The 24,754-nt window shown below is 45.6% G+C and overlaps 1 protein-coding gene across 1 annotated transcript in view; it reads left to right on the top strand.

The window, feature by feature from the left end:
• FAM171A1 (family with sequence similarity 171 member A1) overlaps positions 1 to 24,754 on the top strand; it is a 300,197-nt gene that overhangs the window by 161,778 nt on the left and 113,665 nt on the right. The window contains exon 4 of the mRNA XM_086941817.1: positions 2,987 to 3,145. Within this exon, the coding sequence (XP_086797943.1) occupies positions 2,987 to 3,145 (159 nt within the window). The remainder of the gene's footprint in view (positions 1 to 2,986; positions 3,146 to 24,754) is intronic.

Genomic DNA, 24,754 nt, shown 5'->3' with positions numbered 1-24,754 from the left:
ATCCATGGGAAAATGGGTAGAGGAAGATTAGATTTAGAGCTGGATGGAGAAAATGAGGAGTAAGGATGCAGAGATAAGTGGAGTGGTGGAGAGAAGGATGGCTGAATGAAAGGAGCAGAGGCTAAATTGGAAAATGGAGAAAAGGATGGAGAAAAAGTTGAATGAATGACAAAAAAGAGCTGTGGAGAAGGATAGGGAGAAGAAAGGATGAAGTGATGGATGGTGTAGTAAAAGGCAGGAAGGATGATGTTTGAAAGGAAGGAGGGTGAAAAGACAGACAAAAGATTGAGTGAAGGATAGATGAGAAAAGACAAAGATTGAGTAAACAAACTATAGATGTATATGTGGCAACATGGAAAGAAGAATCGAGGATGTTAGTAAGAAAAGATGCAACTTCCACATCCCATCACACTTCAAATAAGTGCCCAGCGCTCTCAGTACTCGTTCAATATCATTCCAAGTGGGAGGGGCTTATTATTGTCCGGCTCCTCCCTTGTGGGTGAGTGCGAGCCGGTGGGCTTACCTTCCTGCTTGACAAGCTCCCAGCTCAAGCGCTGCTCTGGCTGCTAATTCCAAACACAGCGTAGCTCGGGGTCACGGGCAGACCCCGGGGGAATATGCGAGGTATAAAAGCATTCTGGGTAATGCGAAGCCACCTGCGATGCAGCTGAGCACCTCATTGTCGTGAGTGGCTGGCCCGGGTGGGAGGGGCTGGTGTGGGAGATTCACTTGAACTATGACCCCTCTGCAGGGCTTTAAGTGGGCCGGGTCTCAAGGGGTCTGAGCACCGGGAGTTTTTTAAAAGAGGCCTCGAAACGGGTCTCTATCGGGCTCTGTTTTGAGCCCTGGCACAGAGGGTCCGTTTTTTTCCAGACTGCAGAGACAGCAGTTTACTGTCACTGCAGTCCGGAAAAAAAGTGCCAGGGCGCAAAACAGCCAGATAGAGACCCGTTTCGAGACAACAAGCACATGGATGTGCGCTGCTCACACTGCTCACTTCTCACTAATGGAGAAGTTACGGCACAACGTCATGCCAGGTGAGCTTTGTGGGGGAAGGGAAATCCTTTAAAGAGTCATTTTCTCCCTGGATTTCCCTTCTCTTTCTGAAACACAAGAGTAGCAACATTGTGGTAGGGTCACCAGGGCTTTAATTGGAAGCTTTTTCAGTATTCTATGTAACAAGATATAGTTACAGCTTATTTATCTTATGCAACTAATAACCATTGACAAAGCCAATAGTCCTTACTTGTAGGTATGATGTTACTTGTTGTATCACATATCAGAAACAACAAAATACAAGTTGGGCGGCACACTATACTAAACACAAATTTTTAGCGCAAGTGTTTAAAAGCCACACCCCTAATTGGTGACCACGCCCCTTTGAGAGACCCCCCAGTTTTTTCATCCCACTTAAAGCCCTGCCCCTCTGCCGGTCTGCTCACTTGCATGGCCCGTGCTCTTTTCAGTGGGACACTCTGTTCTAAGGAAGAAATGCTTTCATGTGATTCATTTGACATTTTCAAGTATAAATATGGTTTGTACCGACACTCGCAAATGCTATGTCAATGCGTTTGAGGACCCCGGTACCCAGTGTTAAAACCCTATGCTCTGATTCACTGAGAATAGCCAAAGAGATGCTGCAGACATTTAAGGCCTGACGTCATCAAACACTTAAATATCGTTGCCATTATCTAAAAACAAACAATGTTTTTAGAGTGCTGGGCAGGGAAGGATAAAGGTTGCGTTGGGTAGAAGTTGGGAGAAGGGGCATAAGTCCCTCATGCAATTTAAATGTATAGTGTTGCGCGGAGTGGAACAAAATCATAAAGTGCCCACTTTTCTTGCAAAGTGCCAGTTTCTCCCTCGGTCGGTGTGGGTTTATCCCGAGTACACATTTTTGGACGATTGGAACCCACACGTTCTCTAACGAGAAGTCTGTCCTCGAAGTTGGACAGCTAAGTTTTAGGTGTGGCTTGACAGCACAGCTTTCTGCTTTGCCTATTGTTATCTATTCTTTAACATACATGGAATGAGTTTAGCTCCATTCTACAGGAGTGTTACACTCACCACATCTGGGACCATTTTACACCCCAAACATACACTGAATCATAACCCACCTATATTAGTTGTCTCGTAGATGCATTGTATACAGAAATGCTTCATATATTTTTTCTCCCTGAAGCAGACTTACAAAAAAAATCTTAATCAGGATTTAAAGCGCAAGTCAGGCATGAACTTTGCCAATGGTTGTTGTAATGAAACACCCAGAAAGTGCCCAGCGTACAGCTCAGTGGAGGGTTTCTGGAGTCGTGAAGGTTGAATGTAATAATTAGAAGGTAACTGGGACTCATCTCTGCGAGCTCCAGAAGGACACCCTGCAGTAGCTTAGAAGTGGTGCTGATGAAGCTGAGGGGGTTAATGGCCTGACTCTGAGCAGATAGGTGTTCCTTTAATGTGTATTCATAAAGTATGCAGGAATTCAATTCGAACACCACAGTTCAGAGGGTTGGTGGTGAGAGGACTGCCCATCTAGTGTCCCAGGGCTGCAGGAGTCATGGTAGCCGTTTTCCGCCCCATGTACGTACCTAGTTTCCCTTTATAAAAATTCGGCTCTATATCTCGAAGCCTCCTTTAACAGACGAATAAGGAGGCTTTGCCAAAAATGTCAGCCTGTGTCTTGATAATTTATAATAATTTCTGTTCCTTAGTGACAGTGAAAGAAGCCGAAGAATGAAATCTTTTTATTGATTGTCTGTATTCAAATTGAATGTGCTATACAATATTTGTGTAGAAACTCCTGCCAGTCATAACTCTTTAACCCTGGCTGGATGGGGCTATGATCCCTGGGCCCACTGAGCCCAGAACTCCCAGCATACCAGGGGTTTTCACATTTCTTAGATTTGACTCCTGTGTTTCTAGTTATATTTGTCTATCAACTGTACAGCCTGGTGTAACATAATGTTATCTTTTTATTATTCTTGTTTAGGCTCCAGGATCCAACCTCGAATTCACTTTCAGAGAAGAGCCCTGAACCTGCCTGGGAATTCTACCTACAAGGATCTGACCGCTTTTCTAACGGCAGCCAGTTCTCCCTGGGAAGTGGACAGTTTCCCTTATTTACAAGGATTCGATGGAAATGGAACAGGTAGTTCACTACACCAACTTCAGTTTTGTGAGATTATAATCTGCATGTAGATGCCCCTAACTGCATCCAAGCCTTTCTCGGTTAATCCAGACCATGGCTGTCCAACTCAACATGTCACCGCCCCATCCCATAAGGCAAGCCATGCACTGAACCTTCTTTTCCAACATCTCCTGTTTTCAGACCAGCCCCCCCAGCCCCCCCCCCCCCAGAATGCATGGTGTAAACGGATCATCTACTTGTTCCATTTTCCTTCTATGGTCCGTAACCAGCTTGAAATCAAGTGCGCTGCTGAAATGAAGAGAAAATGACGGAATTCCCTTGTGCCTTCACTTCAATCCACTCTTCCCACATTTACAGGCAATGCAGATAGTGACACAATCCTATTTAATACATGGATCTTCTCAGCACCGGACCCTATTGCGCCCCCCTGAAACTGTGTTCAGCGAAAGAGCCAAACAGTTAGCTCCTTGTTTTTCTCCTGCTCTAAAAATCACCAACTATCATCCTTCATCAAGGCAAATAGTCTGCTGCATGACACTCAATCTGGCTGACTGTCTTACTGGAAGTGTCGGAGTTTGGCAGAGGAACTGTAGACTGTGGCTTCTCAGCTATGGTGGTTTTGTTTGACCTAGCGGCAGAATTCGACATGGTGGCACACCCCATTAAGTTGAACAGGCTGTCTACTTTGCATTCAGGGCACAGCTCTATCATGGTTCATGTCTTTTTTGGAAGAGCGTTCCCAGAGGGTTTGTCTTCACCCTCTACTCCTAGCCTGCTGCTCTTTAACCTCTACCTAGCTCCCTTGGCCACTCATGTTGAATCCTGGGGAATGAAGGTAGTTTCCTATGCAGGTGATACTACTGCTCTCGTTTTGTAGTGGCCTTTCTTAAATTCAAGGATTGTCTAAAAGACATTATCAAATGGATGGTTTAAAATTTCCTAAACTAAATACAGATAAAACCCAGGTTATTTCCTTCAACCAGAAGGCCCTTCCCCCCGCTAGCCTCTGGCGGTTTGCCGAACTGAATTCACCCCAGGTTCCTGCCTCATCAGCCAGAAACCTGGGGATCCCGTTCGACTCTGATCTTTCTTTCGCCTCCTAGATTAGGGAACTCTTGTCAATGTGCTTCCTGAATCTCCAAACAGTCAGGAAGCTGATACCTCTACTTCCAGTTGAGACCCGAAAAATAGTAATCCACACTCTTGTGATATCTCACTTGGATTATGCGAACACCTTGTTTATAGGTCTACCTGCCTATCTTATCCATAGGCTTCAGATCATGCAGAATGCATCAGCTAGGCTGGTTTGGCGGGGTCCCTTTCCGCCATCCTATTGTGCCGCATCTGAGATACCTTCACTGGCTTCCTGTAGAAAAAAGGATCAAGTGTAAGGCTTGGCATCCAGAGCCTTGGCAGACAAGGGCCCTTGCTACTCCAGAAACAGCAGGAGAGATCGCTGAGATCTAACCATCCCCGGCTCATGCGCGTCCTAGGCTCTTCACAGTCAGACAGGGATGTAGAACTTTCGCAGTACTAACTGCAAAACCCTGGAACTCCCTGCCTACCAAATTTGGCTTGGCCGAGTCTGACACAACTTCAGGAAAGATTTAAAAAATTTGGCTCTTCGATCAAAACTAAATTTGAATGTCTGGTCCTGTAATTAGTCTCTGTTTTGAGTGCCCGGAAGCTTCTTTGAAGCAGCCAAGTGCTTTAAAAATCCCAGTGAAAGATTGATAGCTTCTAAAGATAACAACAACCGGACGTTTCAGAAAAGCCTACTAAATCATTAAATTAGGATTTTGGTTTTAGCCTTCTTTTATCTCTCCAAATGCTTGGTCCTGGGTATCACTAACAATTGGAGTTGCATGTGATCTGTTGGTGCATGTTTCTATTCTAAAAACAGATTGTTCTCGGGCACAAATATTACATTGTTTTGAGGTACCTCGCCATAAGTGAACCGTAACTATGAGTACATTCAAAGGAAGCCTATTTATTTTAATGACTGGCAAAATACAGACAGATGGGACAAAAACATTTCATGATTCCTTGAGATTGAGCCCTTGGTCGGTATATTTTTAAATTCTGATCTCTATAAAGCCCTGACCAGTTTACAATATTCGGACCAGCACTGGTGATCTAGCTGCCCAGTACAATAGAGGCCGATGACAGTTTGTGTTGGCGCTAGGCAACATAAACCTGTTGCTTTCAACCTAATGGTGAGGTGTAGTCAACAGTCGCTCAGCCAGTTCACCAGAAGTCGTACCAAGGACAAAGGAGCACGACCAAAGGCATTGGTGTATTAATAGGTCATGCAGATGGTCAGTGCTTCATTGGAATCACCAAATGTATCAATAGGATTACCCCATATGCATTGCTTATAGTACTGCTCCCCTTTTGATTAGGTAATGGTGACTTACATCATTCATACTCCAAGCACTAATGATCCCAGTATGACCTAGCTTTCTCTTCCAATCTGTCATACATCATTTGTATCACTTAGTCGATAACTTTAGTTAACCTTTTATGGTAAACTCTTCCTTTTGTATCTAGTTTCAAGTCAAATAAGGGATTACATAAAAACAATCCTGTCATTTTAACTTCTGCAAGTGAGGTGAAAAAGTTCAAGATTTATTTCTCTCATATCTCTGACATGTTCCGGAGACTGACTCCGTCTTGGAATGCAATAAGGTGGCAGAATATTTTGCCAACAAGGTAAAAAAAATCTACAGTTCTTTCTCCAGATGTCCTGCTGATGGAGAAACCTTCGTAGAACTGAAGGAAGTGGCACTGCTGAATTCTGAGCTGAGGTTAGAGTGTTTTACCGTACCGCCCAGTAAAGAACTTGAAACCATTTGCACCAGTATAAAATCGGGTTCTCCACGAGACCCTGCTCCCCCGAGGGTCCTGGGTGCAAGCATAGTGGCTCTAGAACCTTACATCCGCCATGTCCTTGTAACATCCTTTGACTCCCAGACCCTTCCGGTAAACTGGAAAAAGGCCATTGTGTTACCTATTAGGAAAAAACCTAATGTAAGCCATGATGTCCTGGAGAACCTACGACCCATTTCTCTGCTACCCTAGACTGCGAAAATTGCAGAGAAAATTGCAAATTTGCGGAGAAAACTAATCTCCTGCACTCCTCCCAATCGGGGTTCCGAAGGGGTTTCTCTACTGAGACTGCCTTATTACGAGCCACCGAAACTCTACGTCAAGGGGCTGACGCAGGCCTAACCATGGCACTGGTCATGCTAGACCTTAGTACAGCGTTCGACACTGTAGCACATATCACCTTGCTACAGTGTCTGAACAGAGGAGGTGTGACTGATAAAGCACTTGGTTGGCTAAAATCGTTTCTGACGGACAGAAGCTTTCAGGTCCAGCGGGGCTCGTTTCAGTCTGAGGAGATGGTATTGGAACAGGGGGTGCCACAGGGCTCAGCTCTGAGTCCTACTCTTTTTAATCTATATATGGCCCCCCTGGCTGAGGTAGTCCAATCGTTCGGCGTAGAGATTGTTTCCTACGCCGACGATACGCAGCTCCTACTCACCCTCAACCAAACAACTGCAGCTGGAGCCAATAACTTCCGAGCCTGCATGCAAGCATTGGCTACTTGGATGGATAGTCAAGAAATCAAAGGGGGGAGTGAAGAGGTGGTGCTATGAGGCAACAAGGTGGGCACGTCCTCCTCGTAACAAAGTACTATTAATCAACAAGGTCCACCTCACGTAGGGTCAGTGTGTATTACCACTGACACTCACTCCATTTCACTCACATAGCACTTTCATCTCAAAAGGTGCTCCAGCGTAGTCGCTCGTCGCAGCACTGCCCCGTCCGGCAGCCGGGCGGGAAGATCCCGATTATGAAGCATGACACCAAGGGCCCTTTTGGTGTGTGAGGGGTATTTTAACACATTTTGTGTATTCCATTATCAACTGGATACACACTGACCCTACGTGAGGTGGACCTTGTTGATTAATAGTACTTGGATGGATAATCACTGTCTAAAACTGAACGGCTCCAAGACAGAAGTCTTGGTGGTTGGTGGTGATCAACGGCTCTGGACATGTGACTGGTGGCCAAGCTGTCTAGGCTCTATGCCTACACCCTGTCCTGAAGCTAAGAACTTAGGGATATGGGTGGATCCCACACTCTCTTACGAGACACACATTAGTCGATTAGTGGGCAAGTGCTTTGGACTCCTAAAGACTCTCAATAAAACCCTGGACCTCCTCCCCTTGGAAGCTCGGCGCACTATGACCCAGGCACTGATTACGTCGCGCCTCGACTATGGGAATGTCCTTCTTGGGAGCTTCTAGTAAAAGTATAGGACGACTCCAGATACTGCAAAACGCTGCAGCTCGCCTAGTACTTAGACTCCCAAGAAGAGCCAATTCCAGAGCCGCCCTGGAGTCCCTCCACTGGCTCCCAGTGAAACAAGCATTGGAAATGCAATAGGTCTCGCATTAGGAAAGTTTGAGCTATTGGTATTGTAAATTACACTTTTTTTATTTATGTGTTGGTTTTGAAAGTAGCAAAATTAATCGCTTTGTCAGTTACAATGTCAATAGTTTTGACTTTTGCAAATGTGACACCTATAGCATTTGTAATGCAATGTGTGTTGTATTTACGTGACTTAGATGTATTGATATTACAAATAACAATGGCTTTTAATTTTGTAAATAATTAATACTTAAATAAAAAAAATTGTAATTTATAATGGCAATAGCTTAAACGTTTGTAAATAACTTTTGTGAAGATTATGTTCAGTGTATTTTATTGTGACGAAAATCCAAGAACATTGCATTTGCACCTACACACACACAGAGCCACACACATATAGATGTGGTGGTGGTGGATCTGGGGGATATGGTGGTGGTGGATGTGGTGGTGGTGGTGATGGTGGATGTGGTGGTGATGGTGATGGATGTGGGGGTGGATGTGGTGGTGGATGTGGTGGTGGTGGTGGTGGTGGTGGATGTGGTGGAGGTGGTGGATGTGGTGGTGATGTGGTGGATGTGGTGGTGGTGGATGTGGTGGTTGTGGATGTGGTGAAAGTGGTGGTGGATGTGGTGGTGGATGTAGTGGTGGTGGGTGTGGTGGTCCTGTGGGTTCCATAAGGGTTAGTGACCAGATGATCTTATTTCAATAACATTTAAATTCGTGTCTGTATTTGTGTGTAAGACAGATCCAATTCTCCGGAATTTCGAACAAAGAGTACATTACACAACCAACGGTCGAAGCCATCCCGAAAAAACCAAGCATCCTGCTGTGAGTTAGAGACCATTGAGGACCGTGCTGCAGGGGTGGCCTGGACGTCGCGCTCCATGGAAGGCTGAGAAGGCAGGCCAAGCGCCCAACGGGGCATTGGTGCTGTAGCCTGCAGAGCGTTGAGAGGGGCCATAAAAAGAAAGGGTACAGAGAGAGAGAGGGGGGTAGGGAGAAGGTCTGAGGGGTGAGAGAGAGGCATGGGAGAAGGTAAGAGAGATGGCAGTGACGACGCGATGGAAAGGAGAGATGTCGCCATAGCACCCATCAGCCTGTGCCACCTATAGAGACCCACACACCCATTTGTAAAACTGCGCCGCATTACTTAGGAACCCGCAGTAATAAACATGTATGCCTATAATGCTTGCACATATAGAGAGAGAGTTTCATACGAGACCTGGTGTTTGAAAGCACCCTAATAATTTATCAATAAAATAAGCATTGTAAAATAACAGATGTTGCTTTTACCACTCACTTTACCAACCTCAGAAGGATGACAGGCTCGGTTACTGGCTTTGCGAATGCTCGCTTTCTTTTTCTCTCTCATTCATGCCATGTTCATGGAGTGAAGCTAGGTAAGTGTCATGTTTGAACAGTAATTCAGGTTTAGCCATTGCAAAAAAGTTCGCTGAAGTTTGGCAAAAAATATGCGGAAGAAAACAATCGAGTATTGGACATCATGTCTGTGATACATAGGATAGACTTCGAGGGAAAGAGAGAAGGTTTAGTGAATCGGGGAATCACGGCAACTCATGCTTAAGCGTTGGTCGGCTCATAGGGGGGGGGGAGACAGGTGGGATAAGGCTGCTAGGTGAAGGGAATTTATAGAAGAGGGAACATATTGTGTAAAAAACACAAAAAGGGAGACATTACACAAACAGAAGTAGGAATACAATTGTGGATCCGGGTAGAGTTGGCGCTAAGTAAAACTGCAATAAGTAAATAATGAAAATGGTGAGACAATGGGGTTAAAGGGTTAACGCCCTAATGACGCGCTTACATCAACATAAAGGCCAGACAGACGGACTTCTTTGGAAAATACGAAGAAAGGCGACTGCGGGAAAATCCGTCCTCGCACCGTCATATTGAAGACGCCACCAAACCCCTCTGAACCGGTGTCTCCCAGCGTGTTAAGGTAATTGACCAATCAGTTACCATAGCAGCCGCGATAAGACGCTTCTCAGGTGGCTAATCACGCTGCCCCATTTGGCGCAGGGTCGCAGGTGATAAGGCCGTGTTTGCTAGCTCTATGGAAGCCAATCTCAAGAACCCAGGGCGGAGCCTCAAAGGAGCTCGACATGCGTCAGCATATGGGATAGGCGTGATTGTATTGGACTAGTGTACTTTTTATCACTTAAATCTGGCCTGCAAACCAAGGATGTTAATTCACCATAACGCTAGTGGTGATGGAAGTGACATCATGGTTTAGATGTTTTTTGCTCCGTTTTATGCGCCTGAACTCGACCCCAAGGCATCGGAGAGCCTAACATAGCAACAGTAGTCAAGACAGAAGAAAATGCCAGATACCGCTGACGAGGGAGAGGAGGTAGAGCAAGGCAAAAAAATATGAAAAAGTCCAGAAATTGATAAGGGTGACGAGGAAGACTAAGGGAAAAACAGATAGAAATAATTCCAACTTAGTGTGATTCTGACAAGGAACATTTATCTCTGGAGAACAGCTGCCCTGCAATAGAACAGGTTTGTCTGAAATGTAAAATGAAGGGGCCGAGGTAAAACAAGACGGATTTAAGGCAGAGAAGGGGGGGTGGGAGGGGGAGAAATGCGACACGGCGGGCAGGGGAGGGGGCGGAGCGGGGAGAGGTGCGACACGGCAGGCAGGGGAGGAGAGTAGGAGGAGGAGGAGGAGGGGGGAGGAGAGTAGGAGGAGGAGGGGGGAGGAGAGTAGGGGAGGCACGGCCTAGCGGCCGACATGCGTCAGCATATGGGATAGGCGTGATTGTATTGGACGAGTGTAGTTTTTATCACTTAAATCTGGCCTGCAAACCAAGGATGTTAATTCACCATAACGCTAGTGGTGATTGAAGTGACATCATGGTTTAGATTTTTTTTGCTCCGTTTTATGCGCCTGAACTCGACCCCAAGGCATCGGAGCGCCTAACATAGCAACAGTAGTCAAGACAGAAGAAAATGCCAGATACCGCTGACGAGGGAGAGGAGGTAGAGCAAGGCAAAAAAATATGAAAAAGTCCAGAAATTGATAAGGGTGACGAGGAAGACCAAGGGAAAAACAGATAGAAATAATTCCGACTTAGTGTGATTCTGACAAGGAACATTTATCTCTGGAGAACAGCTGCCCTGCAATAGAACAGGTTTGTCTGAAATGTAAAATGAAGGGGCCGAGGTAAAACAAGACTGATTTAAGGCAGAGAAGGGGGGGTGGGAGGGGGAGAAATGCGACACGGCGGGCAGGGGTGGGGGCGGAGCGGGGAGAGGTGCGACACGGCAGGCAGGGGAGGGGAGGAGGAGGAGGAGGAGGGGGGAGGAGAGTAGGAGGAGGAGGGGGGAGGAGAGTAGGGGAGGCACGGCCTAGCGGCCGTGCAACTAAGAAGTGAGGGGGCGGAGCTGGGGGAGGCTGTGAGAGAGAGAGTGGGCAAGGCAGGCGGCTGGGGGCATGTGCACGCGCTTTTAAGCTCAATGCGCATGCGCATTGAGCTTAAATTTCACGGGCACTGCAAGGAATCGCCACGATTCCTTGCGAGTTGGTTAAAGAGTGTTTAAGCCCCCATAGTCTCGCAAGCTCGATGCGCATGCGCATCGACAGGCGAGACCTAAAAAAGAATAATGTACAAAGCCCTCCTAATATGTCATCGGATCCTTTGGCATAAAGCTCCCGCTATTTGGCGGGTCTGGTTACCTGGTATGAGCCACGCAGACTGCTTAGGTTGGGCGGAATGGGCACGCTTGTGACCCACCGCTATAGGAGAGTAAAAATGGGAGGTCGGTCCTTTAGAGTGGCGGCGGTGATAGGCTGGAACAAACTTCCCACCAGTCTCCGCCTGGAGCCATCTGAAACCAAATTCCGCCGTCAACTGAAAACACACCTGTTCTCCTTGTAAGTCTACATTAGTGTTTCTGGCCATGTACTGACCTCTCCTCTGGTGAGCTCCTTCTCTCTTTAGCGCGGGGACACGCCGGGATGGCGTAACCATAGCGCTTTATAAATGTCTTTATTATTATTATAGAGTGTGTCTAGAACTAAGCACCGAAAAACCTACTGCAGACACTTTGTATCGTAGCGCATCAATTTGGCTACAGAAGCTCAAAGCTCAATTGTTTTTCTTTGTAGTGGTTATTAAATTTATTATAGGTACACTTTCTGCAAAAGTTTTTTGTTTCTTGTGGTTACTAAGTTATCCTGTTGCTATCATTGCAAACGTGTTGTTGCAGTGGAGACCAATCACATAAATTAGTTAAAATAAACCTTGTATGCACATGCAATGCCATTCTCTCAGGATCACCAAGTTTCTTGCTCTCCGACCTTAGACCCCTGCTGTGTATTCAATGATTTTAAGCATTATGGAATAGGAAAACATTGTAAGAAACCATAAAAAAGAATTATAAATACATAATAATAATGATGTGCACAAAGGCGGCAACCCTATGTGTTTATGGTTAGATGTGCATGTAGTAATGCCAGATACACAGGCAGGTGGCTCCTGGATACTGTATTGCTCAGTTTCATTCTTGATCCATAGGCAAGAAAGAGCACACCCTTTAAATATTCGAAGTGAGATAAATCCATTGCAGAACCTACAACATAGGACCTACTGAAACCACTTGACATGGCCTGGGTCCTATTATCAATCAATCACAGCATTTATATAGCGCACTACTCACCTGGAGGGTCTCAAGGCGCTAGGGGTCCGCTACTGCTCGAACAGCCAGGTCTTGAGCTGCTTCCTGAAGGCGAGGTGGTCCTGGGTCAGGCGGAGGTGGGTCGGGAGGGAGTTCCAGGTCTTGGCGGCCAGGTAGGAGAAGGACCTTCCTCCTGTGATGGCTCTTCGGATGCGGGGGACGGCGGCGAGGGCGTGGCCGGTCGATCGAAGTTGGCGTGTGGGAGCGTAGAAGTTGAGGCGGCTGTTGAGGTATCCTGGGCCTTGGTTGTGTGTATTATAGTGATGGTTGGGTACCAAGCCTTGTTCAGATCTAGCAGGCACAATCTCACTCGCAAAGGTAAGGCCCAAGTGGGAAGATACTATTGATTCTGTTTACAGCCGAAGACTGCTGTAGAGTGAATAATTGTGCTGCAGAAGTTTCCTGAAAGGTTCAGTTTAAATTGATGCAGTGTCATTTTATTCATCAAACCTATCTGGCTCCGTAGAAATTCACGAAAATGTGCACTGGAGGAATGGTTGACCGTCTTATGTCCAAGCAGAATAATGGGGGTTCTTTCACGAGGTCATGGGTTGTCCGGTCATTTTGCCCAACTGGAAAAACATGGACGCTCACCAAATTAATAAGTAAGAAAATAGACTATGACCCAAAGTGTGGTTGTTAGGTTTGGTGACTAGGTGTACGTAAATGAAATCTGAATTTACGTTTGCTGACTTCGCCTTGCTGTTAATGGAACACTCCACTCTTAAGCAATAACTTAGAGGCCATCAACCGGAATGTCTTTTTAAGAAAAACGCCAAAGTGGGCTGAGTCTCCATGCAAAATTCTGAGAAGATCTTTTTTTTGTGTGTTTTTTTGTGTCCTCATTTTGCTCTTGGAAAACCACATAGGAACACTAGGAGAGGGAGATGAACTATACTGTCACAGGTAAACTGGTAGTGCCATCAACCAACCGGAATTTACACTCCGTGTTGTTCAAGCTCTCCGAAAAGTGCGCCGCAAGATGTTAACCGTGAGGGAGCAATGTTGCTACTACTCAGAACCCATTGCGAGCCGGGGAAGGCCATAACTTTGGGTAAGTCGAGGAGAGGAGAGTAGACCAAGCAGCGTTAATCATCGGACAGTGGGGAAAAAAAAAACCCACAGGCCAAATAAACAATTCCTTAAGCCCAATTCAAAAGGTGCCAAAAACCACGTTTTTCTGGGTTACCCGATCTTGATAGATCGATTTTAGAAGTTTGCAGAACTGATATACGCCAATCTAACAGAGTGGGAGGCAGTGGTTCCTTCCATTTCCTGCATATTTCTCTCCTTGCCAATAGGATACAGTAAAACAAAAGTTTTTTAACAGGACCGTGGATTTCAAATGATGTTCCAAAAATTGCAAGCATTGCGTTAATTGAGATTTGATACCCCAGAGATGTTGACAACAGAGTGCTGATAGAGTCCCAGTAGGATGACAACAATGGGCATTCGAAAAACATATGTAAGTATGAGGCTGCTGGCACCCCACACTTAGGGCACGCCACAGTGGAGTCTGTAGAAAACTTTGATAACCTCTGTGGAGAATAGTGTACGCCCTATGTAGCGTGAAAAGATGGTTCCTACGCAACCATGCTGGCTTAACTGTATCCCAAAGAATCTTAAAGGAGGAATACCAGATATTCTCAAGATCTTTTCCAATAAATGAGGAACTCCACAATGTTTCGGGTAGAATGAAATCTCTGTCGACCTCTTCTAGTAACAGGTTGTACCAAAATGAGATCTCTTTAGTTACAGGAGGTTTGTCCATCATCAGGGTAAGTATTCTGCTCTCCCCTCCCATTTGGAATCTGCCCCTGACAGTACTCTGTGCCTGGGTCCAGCTCACTATCTGTAGATATTTGAATCTAGAGAGACCCATCCCCACTCTATCTGATAGATAGTCCCAAGATAGCAAGACACCGTCTCGGTAAAGGTCCCCCCAGACTTCTATGCCAGCCTCTCTCAAAGGTCTTGCCAGGCTGTCAAGAAGCCACGCAGGACAACCTGGAGAGTCCCACAGTGGAGACCTGCTTGCAAAGTATCCCACCTTTATGGCACCTCTTATTTATTTATTTATTTATTTATTGTGACTTGTATAGCGCACTATAACCCAGGGGTCTCTAAGCGCTTTGTTAGGATCAGCTAGACAATAAAAAGATGCATCAGATTACAATTGGCGGCCACCCCACGCTTGCTGGAAAAGCACAGTTTTTAATTTCTTGCGAAAGGGCATTAGTTTCTTTTCATTGCAGAGTTCCAGCGGTAGTTTATTCCACATAGCTGGCAAAGTATGTGCGAAAGCACGCCCACCCACAGTGGTCAGTCTACAGCGTGGCTGAACCAGATAGATGGAATCAGCAGATCTAAGCACCCTCCCTGGTTTATAAAGGGACAGGCGAGATTTCAGATAGGTGGGTGCCCTGCCATGAAGCGCTTTGTGTACAATGCAGAGCCCCTTGAACATTAGCCTCTGCCTAACTGGCAACCAGTGGAGTTCCCGCAGGAGGGGGGATGCCTGGGTACTCCTCGGTTTCTTAAAAATGAGCCTAGCAGCATCATTCATGACCGTCTGCATTCTGTTTAGAAGGCCCTGTGGAAGTCCTATATACAATGAATTGCCATAGTCCAGCCTGGCCAAAATCATTGCAGAGACCGCACTCCTTAGAGTGGAGAAAGAGAGCAGCAGGGAAACTTTCCTGAGTTGGCGAAGGAGGCCGACACAGCAGCCCACCACAGCTGTGACTTGCTTTTTCATGGACAACTTACTGTCCACCTAACCCATGTCCGTGTAAAGCCCAACAAAATCTTCAACGTAACTTTTTTTTAAAACGTAGGATCCCCAAATTTAAGCAAAAAACCCTGCTGGCCTACTCCCTCTCCTCTAAGTAGTGCGGCAAACATACTGCCTACTCCCTCGTTAGTCGGCATTTTAAGCAGCATCCTGGCATGGGAAAATTGAAAAGCCCAGGCATAGAGTTGTAGATCAGGTGCTGCCAGTCCCCTTTTCTCTCTTCGGCGCCTGATCTTTTTCCATGCTATCCGTGGTGTGTGGTCATTCCAAGTTTTGTTAAAATAGAGGGTTCAAAATGTAACGGAACAGTATTAAACAAAAAGGTGATTTTGGGTAAAATAGACATTTTAACCAGGTTAGCTCTACCCAAGATGGAAAGAGGGAGCGAAGACCAAGATCTCATAAGCTTTCTACAGTCCCTCGCAACAATGTCACAATTCAGCGGTACAATCTTACCAATGTCCTTTACAATGGTGAGTCCCAGATAACGCATGGAATGGCTTAACTGAGCCCCTGCCACTGGCTCAGCCTCATTCCACAGCATCATCTCCGTTTTGGATGCATTGATTTGATATCCAGATATCTCACCATAGTTATGTGCCAGTGCAATGACTGCGGGTAGTGCTGTACGCAGATCTGAGGAGAAAATAAGGATATCGTCCGCGTACAGGGCTACTTTCCTCTCCCATCCCCCATAGATAAAAGGCTTGATGTTAACCTCGTCCCTCAGCCGTTGGGCAAAGGGTTCGATATATAAATCAAATAGGAGAGGGGAGAGGGGTCAGCCCTGCCTGGTTCCCTGAGTGATGTTAAAAGGGGCTGACAATTCCCCGTTGACCAATAAAGAAGCTGTGGGGGTTCCGATACAGTAGACTCACTGCTCTGCGGAAACCCTCCCCAATGTTGAGCTTCACCAAGACCCCCGACAGGAATGCCCAATTCACCCTGTCGAAGGCCTTGGTAGCATCCAACGTGATCACAGCTAGGGGCAAGGAGTCCGCAGTCGCCATATCAATGGCTCCCAGTAGATCGTAAGTCAGCTCAAAGAGCTGACGACCCTTCACAAAGCCTCGTTGGTCCTGATGTAGAATACAGGGTGCCACCTCCCCCAGTCTTCTGGCAAGAACAGATGTAAAAAGTTTGTAATCTGAATTTAGAATGGAGATCGGTCTATATGAACCGCAGCTATCAGCTGGTTTACCAAGCTTCAAGATCAAAGTGATTAAAGCTTCATTCCAGGAATCAGGTGGGGACAACCAACCCCTCCTGGATGATCTGGTTGAACAACTGTGTTAAAGAGGGGACTATTGTTGGTAATAAAGCGAGATAGACCTCAGAGGGGAAGCCATCAGGACCTGAAGCCTTGCCCTACTTACTATCTGTGATAGCAGTAATGACCTCTTCATTTGTAATGAGTCTATCTAAGGTAGTTTTCTGGTCGGGCGTAAGAGAAGGAAGAGATATTCCAGTCAGCCAATCCTCCACTTGTCTCAACTCGATAGTTTTATCTTCGTGATAGATATCTTTAAAGAAATCACGAAAGACATTTCTGATGTCGCTGTCTACCGAATGGACCACTCCGTCAACTTTAATATGGTCTATGTTGTTTCTAACACGATCTGTTTTTACCTTCCACGCCAGGAGCTTGCCTGCACATTCTCCATATTCAAAGTGGGCCGTCTTACTGGCCTCCCATCTCTGGAGAACTCGTGCATTCAGGGTTGAACCCAGTTCCCCTTTTAATGTAATTAGCTCATTCTGCCAGTCTTTATAAGTTTCAGCTGTTGCTGTAGGATGAGACAGGATATTTTCCTGCACCCTAGCCAATTTGGCTTCCAGCGAGGTAACCGTGTCTCTGTAGATCTTCCTTCTATACAAGACCTTGTTGGTAATTAGGCCTCGCAAAAAAGCCTTAAATGCATCCCAGACGCAGCCTGGGGAAGCGGACCCGATGTTATTAGCAAAAAAACCATGTACTTCTGATTTTAAAAAGGAGATGTCGTCTGGGGAATTAAGGAGAGAACGATCAAACAACCATATTCTGGGTATAGTGTTAAACAGGCCAACCAATTCCAGGCACAATGCTGCATGGTCTGATAGATGAAAAGGAAGAAAATAAACCGTTTTGCACAAATTTGACTAATACCTTACTGACCAGCGCTAGATCAATTCTTGACTGGTGGTGGTACTTATAGTTTCGGAATGAGATGCCCTGTTTTAGCCCATGTTTAAGTCTCCATATGTCTACATACCCAAACTCCTTCATTTTTTCAATTAGGAAGGCACTGGTTTTAGATGGAAGTGTCGATCTGTTTGACAAAGATTTATCTAGATTAGGATCCAGGACCACATTGAAATCTCCGGCCAAAATGATTGGTTCCGGGTAAAGAAGGAGATGAGAGAACACTGAACTCAGAACTGAAGGATCGTCCTGGTTAGGCCCATAATAGCCCACTATGGTGACTAAGGCCCCAGCTATAGCTACCGAGGCAATGAGCCATCTGCCCCCTGAGTCTGCAAGTTTATCAACTAGTCTTGCTTTTAAGGATTTTTTAAAAATAATCGTCACTCCTCTGGTGTTGGAGTTTTGTGTAGTAGATACGCAGAAGTCAACCCAACAATTGTTTTTAACAAAAGCAAGAATTTCCTTTTCTGTGAGATGGGTCTCTTGAAGTATGAGTACCTGGGCATCAGAATCGCGAAGGTATTGCATAATCTTCCACTTTCTTGGACTAGTACGCAAGCCATTAATGTTCCAGGAAAGAACTTTTAGCTTATCCATAGGAATGGTTACCAATCCGCCACCACCCGATACCAACACTTAAGGCAAGGAAACATCTATCAGCAATACCGACTTTTACCTCCAGAACTATACCTCTCCATAGCCAAAAGAATAACAACGAGCAAAAAATGAGGACTTTTTTTAGGTTTTTAACTAGCACCCCCCTTACGTGCCCCCCTAAACCTCCCCCCCACCCCATGGGAAACCCTTGCTCTATCTATCTGGAAATACCAGAAGATAGCACCCCTACTGAGTTCCTGTCCAGACCAACCATTTCCTTTTACCTATGTGTGAGTGAGAAAAGAGAAAAGGAACAACAAGAAAGCAAAAAAAGAAAAAGGAAGAGATGGATGACCCTTTAAATAGAGGAACAGGATTTTTTTTCTTTTTTTAATTTTATAGCACTCATTATAAAGATTTTATTTATTTATTTATTTATTTTCCCCTGCAGACTTCCTAGTCCAATAGAGAAGCACTTTAAGTCTCTCTAGAGTTTCACCTTCTCCATTCTCCATTAAACGCTACTCAAGGATTTGTCTAAGCTCTTTTTTTTTCCACAGAGCCATACATTCCTACTTTGACTTGAGGTCCCCTTATTTTTTATCCTTATCCTGATCTCTACCCAAAGAGATTAACAGCTCATCGGCTGCCTGCACTGATCGTATGTTGTGCATTGTATTGTTATGCATAACCTTCAATGCCGCTGGGAAAACCAACTGAGCTACTGCACCTAGGCTCTTAAAGGCATCTAACCTTCTCCCAAACTCCCACTGTTTATCCAGCGTGGCCCTTGAGAGGTCTGATCTAATCTGGAAGTTAAAACCCTTCCCGCTCAATGTCTTCTGCTTTAGGGCCAAACTCAAGATGGACTCTTTTAAGGTGTAGGTGTGGAAATTCACAAGTATTTTCCTCGGCTTTGCTCTTTGGGGATTCCTCCTAAAGGGGTCTCTGTGGATCCGTTGAATGTCCAGAGACAACTCCTCAACCGATTGATCCAATCTCAAAGATTCTTTTAACAATTGGATGATATATTGCTTGATGTTCGATCCTTCGCTGCCTTCTGGAATATTAAGAATACCAAGGTTGCTGCGGCGCGCGTTATTCTCCAAGGACTCCATCCTTTCCGCCAGCATCAGGTCTTCTTTTTTAAGCTTGACAATATCCATCCTAGCATCATCCAGGTGCAGAGACATTCCTGTCACTTTATCCTCCAATCTTTCCGTTCTTGAGGCGAGGTTACCTATTTTGCTGTCTAAAGACTTGCAAAAATTCTGGATTTCAGATTGTGTAGCTGCTGAAGCCTCAAAGCCTTTCTTGATATCTGCCGATAGAGATGAAAACATCGCCTGAAGATAAGAAGCTAAAGATGGATCCACCCCACTACCCGAGTATGTGTCGGAGGCTTTAGACCCCTGAAGGTCCTCCTGTAGTGACTTGGTATTTAACAGGGACTCAGATGGCAGCGACCCTACGTTAGATACCAACGACTCATCAACCGAACGGGTTGGAGGGGGCGAGAGAATCGGCGAGAGAGCCGGCGAGTTCGCGGAGGGTGAAGAGCCCTTTAGATTTTGTACTCCGGTAACTGTCGGCGGTGGCTCCGTGAGGTATAAACCGTCTGTTTGTTTTTGTGCTGGAGTATCCGGCAGAAGGATGATCGGCGATCCACCAGGACTCATAGTCTGGACTAAGGGGCCTTCCACATTGACCTCACTTTCTGCCTCGACCCCGGCTTTCAGTTTAGGATTCTCCTGGTATTCTTTTGAGGCTACTGCTGTATTTGCTTCTATATTTACATCTACGTCCTCTGCCTCAGCCAAGCCCAGCAGGGCATTTACTGTACCAGAGAGAAGACCTGAAGCGGGAACAGGGACTGAACTAGAGGTGTTTAAGTCCGAATCTATGGCTAATGCTGTAGACGCCATTGTATGAGAGGTGGCTTCAGGCAGTTGTTGGTCAGAAAGACGTAAGATTTGAGGAACAACCTTGAAATAAGACCGCAAAGACAGCGTTATCCTAGAGGTATAAACCCTACGTTATGGACGACCTTAGTATTTTTGGCGCTTTTGGAGCTCTTTGCTGTTTTACAAGTAAAGGCGCGCTTTGCTTTAACCTCACCAGTTGGATATGAGGAAACTTTGCTCTTTTAGGGAACCTCCTGCGTTTTCTGACTTGAAACTACTATCGCCTCTGGGCTCTGCTCTACCTCAACCTCCAATCCCAGGTCAGTGGCCCCCCCAGCCCCCCCTGCCGTTTTGTGCTTCCGACTGGAAGTACCTTTTCCCCTCCTTCTGGCTTTAATTTTTGGAATTATATTTGGGGTGCTCCCTTTTATACTGCTTTCTAAAGGAGGCAACAGGCCAGGGGTTAAGCTAGTATCTGAAGCCTCCAGATTATCAGGAACAGATATTTCCATTGTTGCGCTTTGTAGCTCCGAACTGCTGTAACACCCCTGTGGTGTTTCAACCACCTCAGCAACCTCAGCCCCCTGTAATGTTTCAACTACCTCACCCCCCCCCCCCCTGTACCTCCTACCAGATACCAGGGAGACGCCAGAACAGGAGCCGGATTCTGCCAAATTTTTTCGAGAGCCCAGGAGAAGGCCGCGAATCTTCCTCCCCCGGCGGAGCTCCAGCGCAGCTAAGCTCCAAAGCTGCCAGCCGAAAGCAGCCTGCCTCGTCCCTCTGCGAGAAAGCTGGTGCTCGGGATGCCTCCCTGCTAGAGTCAGCTCAGAGTTGAAGGGCGGGGTAAGCTCTGTTGCACACACTGCAATACTTCCAGTTAGAGGTTCACCGGCTGAATCTCCTGTAGGCGCAGGAACTCTGGGGACGGCTCCAGGGTCGAGAAAACACTCTCCACCTCCGCACATCGGGGAACAAACACAGCTGCACTCAGATGCCAAATATCGCTAAAGAAAAAAAGCCCGCATCCGCCATACCGCTTCCTGCCTCTCTGCTGAATCGCTGAATCGCCGTGCTCACACTCCCTGACTCAATGCTCACTCACTACGGACCATTCTGGATTGGATCTCAGATGAGAGCGCCGCGACAGCTTAACTAGCTGCCGACATGTTTCCCCCCGCCTCAATTCTGAGAAGATCTTGTGCATTTATGGAACAACCAGATATACTAGCATGGTAGGACACAGTGCTACTTGATCTCTAAAGATACACTGACCAAGGTCGACTTTGAGTGATATGTCTGAGTTTGCTTGAAACTTAATGCTGAAATCACAATTTAGTTGTGTTGTATTGAGATCACTGAATGGGGATTTGGGGAGGAAGGAGTTCTCTTCATTTAGTGAATTTACGAAGTGAACGTGGAAAGACATGTGTATTATCTTTAAAAAGATCCCTGCCCACAGACCCATAAAAGTGATGAATGAAAATGAGTGGCCCAAACAGATGTCTACAGCTTAATATAGTTTGCAATAGTTGTCATTCATTGCACCTCTTTTGTGTAGAAAGAAGCATTAAAAGTTAAATATCATGTCTTCAAGAAATCTAATATTGCTGACTAATACTGTGACAATGTGTGCATTTTTGAACAAGCATTTTCAATGCAATAGTTCTCGCATTTTTGAGCGTTTAAGCTATTGGCATTGTAAATGACAATGCTTTTTATTTATGTGTTTTTAAAAGCAACACATATATAAAAGGCATTGTTATTTTTAATGCCAATAGCTCAAACTCTCGCAAAAGCGAGGCTACTTTAATGGTGGAAGCACCCCTATCTTTAGAAACTGCTCATGTATTCAGGTTACAGTGAGCAGAGTCTAAAGAAAGGGGTGTCGCCAAAATTAAAGGGAAACACGTATTGGGCGCTTTCACCCAAAGTGGGAAAAAAAACATTTTCGGATGGCCCTAAAGTGAAAGTGGCAAGCACTGTAAATTAAATAAGAGCAGCCACTAAAGTGAAAGCGGATCGCACCGTAAATTAAGCGCAGCCGCTATAGGTAAAGTGGACCACACTGTAATTTAAATAAATACATTACTAATAATATTAAAGCAAACCGCGTGCTGCAATGTCTTGCATGGAATAGGGGAAGATCATCAAAGAAAATAGTGCTCACCGGCTTATAAAGCAGACCGTGTAACACCAGTAAAAAGTCCAGTCATTACAGGAGGTTTCAAATCCAGACAAGGTGGTACCAAGGAAGGACTATTAAGCCTATTCACAAATTAAAAGCAACGATTTCGCAAGGACAGTAACAGGAGCTAATTGAAAAGATCTGCAGGAAATGGGCAGACCTTCTATGACATGCTTCAGTACAGCATGCCTCGCAGAGCAGAGCATGCGCTGCCCAGGCTCGACCTAAAAAGTAGGGCTTGAAAAGCAAGCAGTGGAAACCTAGACATTCAATCAAAAGAGACTGTAAAGAAGCCATTTTCCCTGGGAAGGACAAAGACAAAATTGACAATTTGGGACACAAATAATAAACTGGCAAATTAGAGTGACTGGAAAGCGAATTAATTGTAAGCAGTGGGCGGGCTCTAAATCGGTTATGTTCATGGAAGCTGTGTGGTCTGGTAAGCTAGACCTAGAGAGATACAAATGCCACAAATTTACCTATACATATAATCCCGAAAAACTACAAACAAAATCTGTTTTAGCATCACCTTGAATTGTGTGCCAATTTTCACAACTTGCCAGCAGCTGTTGTGACAACATGAAAAAAACTTTTATGGGGACGTCTTGCTGGACAGCAACAGCACTGGTCACTGCAATTTATCGTACACATCCATCTTTGTGCTGGGCAATGGACATGCACACAATCCTAAAAGATGTACAAGAAAGTCAGTGCAGGCAGCCTCATCCATCGAACAACAACAAAATCCTTTCACAACAGAGGGGTTGATCCAGTCGCTTAACATATAGAACCATAGCCACTCACGCTACAAACAATACATCTTCACGAGCGGAAGCAGACTCCAGTATAAGATGGAAACATCAGAATGACTTGGAAAGTCCCGCTGGACTGCTGGAAGTGCTACAATACCATAGTGTATGACAGTTGTGCAATAAATAAAAGGAAGCAACATATTCTATGCAGTGGCGTAGAAAGGGGGGTGCGAGCCGCCTCAGGTGTCATCACTTAGGGGGATGATAAAATGGCAAACATTTGTGTTTTAGACACATATTTTTGCAATTTTGTCAAGCCGGGGTGACAAATGTTCCGCACCGGGTACCACCTGGCCTTGCTACACCACTGATTCTATGCTAAAGCACAGCACAATCTTGTATCTCAGTTCTTCAAACCCCGAGCCCCCAGGCAGCAGGCTTGCACATCTTTCAGCCTCCAAGGAGAGTAGGCTACACAGTTGTCCGAGATTGTCATTTGCCAAAAAAAAAAGCAACATAAAATTCTGTCAAAAGGCAGAGGACCAGGGATTGATTTTGCACAGATCCAAATGAGGTTCAGCAGTTCATCAGACGTCTCTTCAACCGTGAGAAATTGCTGCCCTAAACCAATTTCATGCAGTTCTCCCATTTATTAACAAAAGCATGGTCTTCCCCCTAAATATGGTCTCTTTTGGCCGCACTGGTGCAGGCCGATAGTTTTACATTGGAATCACCAGAGCAGTAGAACATATGAGGCCAAAGATGCCACATAAGGATGTGTAGTAGCGTTGGGTCGAGATAAGATGGGAAGAAATGCAGATGACGAAAAGAAAATGAGAAACTGCTTATCTAGGCCAACAAAATCTTTCACGAACTATGTTTACATTTTACAAGGTATTTCTGGTAAACCGTCTTAAAAACTTCCTCGATGCCCTTAACCTCACCCAAATATGCAACAGCCCGACCCACGAGAAAGGTTCTATCCTCGACCTGATCATCTCCAAAGAGGACTCTATCCAACTCGAGTCCATCCAACCCTGTGACTGGTCAGATCATCATATTGTCACATTCTTCACCAATGAAAAAGTTAAAGTTAACCCGGCTCAATTCTCCAAGCCCAAAGTCTGGAAAAGAGACATGAAAAAACTCAACCCAGGCTCTTTGCCCCCTAACAGTTGCAATCTCCTACTCCCGCCGACTGGCGCTACGGACGTTCAAACCCTGACTGAACACTATCTCAACGCTATGACCTCAATAATTAATGAGGCTGCACCTATGCAGCTAAAAAGAACCTCTACTAAAATCTCCAATCCATGGTACGACGGGAGTCTCAATGAGGATAGGTGAGACATGCGAATGGCAGAGCGTACCTGGAGATCAGCGCCCTCTGCAATGCACCTAAAAGATCTGAAGAAAAAGAGAAACGCCTACTTCAGGAAAATAAAACGCTCAAAATCAGACTTCTTCAGCCTCCAGCTCGACCAAGCAAAAAACCGCCCGAGAAAACTGTTTGAGCTAATCAGAACACAATCCAAGGATCAACCCCAACCAGTCAACACTGTGCGTGAGGCGCCCTCCTGTGAAGACTTCGCTGCTTTCTTTATCCAAAAAACTGACAACATAAAGAGCGATCTTCTCATTGACGCAAGCCTCTACTCAAAACCCCAGTGCCTAGCACCCACTGAACCAAAAAACAATGCTACATGGTCAACCTTTGGCACATACTCGGAAAAAGAAATTGGCAAACTGCTCAGCACCCTGAAACCATCTAATCACCTCACGGACCCCATTCCTGCTACCGCAGTAAAAGACTTTATCCCTTTGCTTCTCCCTCTCTGGACTAAAATTATCAACAGCTCTCTCCAACAAGGAAGCATACCTGACTCCCTCAAAGTTGGTCAAGTCACACCTCTACTAAAGAAACCTACAGCCGACCCCTCTGACCTCAACAATTACCGTCCCATTACCAATATCCCCACTCTCGCCAAACTGCTGGAAAAATGCGCACAACTACAACTGACTAAACACATTGAACAATTTGATCTCCTCAA

This window comes from Lissotriton vulgaris, chromosome 10 (assembly GCF_964263255.1).
Source record: "Lissotriton vulgaris chromosome 10, aLisVul1.2, whole genome shotgun sequence".
In the NCBI taxonomy this organism is placed as follows: domain Eukaryota; kingdom Metazoa; phylum Chordata; class Amphibia; order Caudata; family Salamandridae; genus Lissotriton; species Lissotriton vulgaris.
The sequence above is the reverse complement of the archived record's forward strand: the minus strand, read 5'-3'. Positions and strand labels throughout refer to the sequence as shown.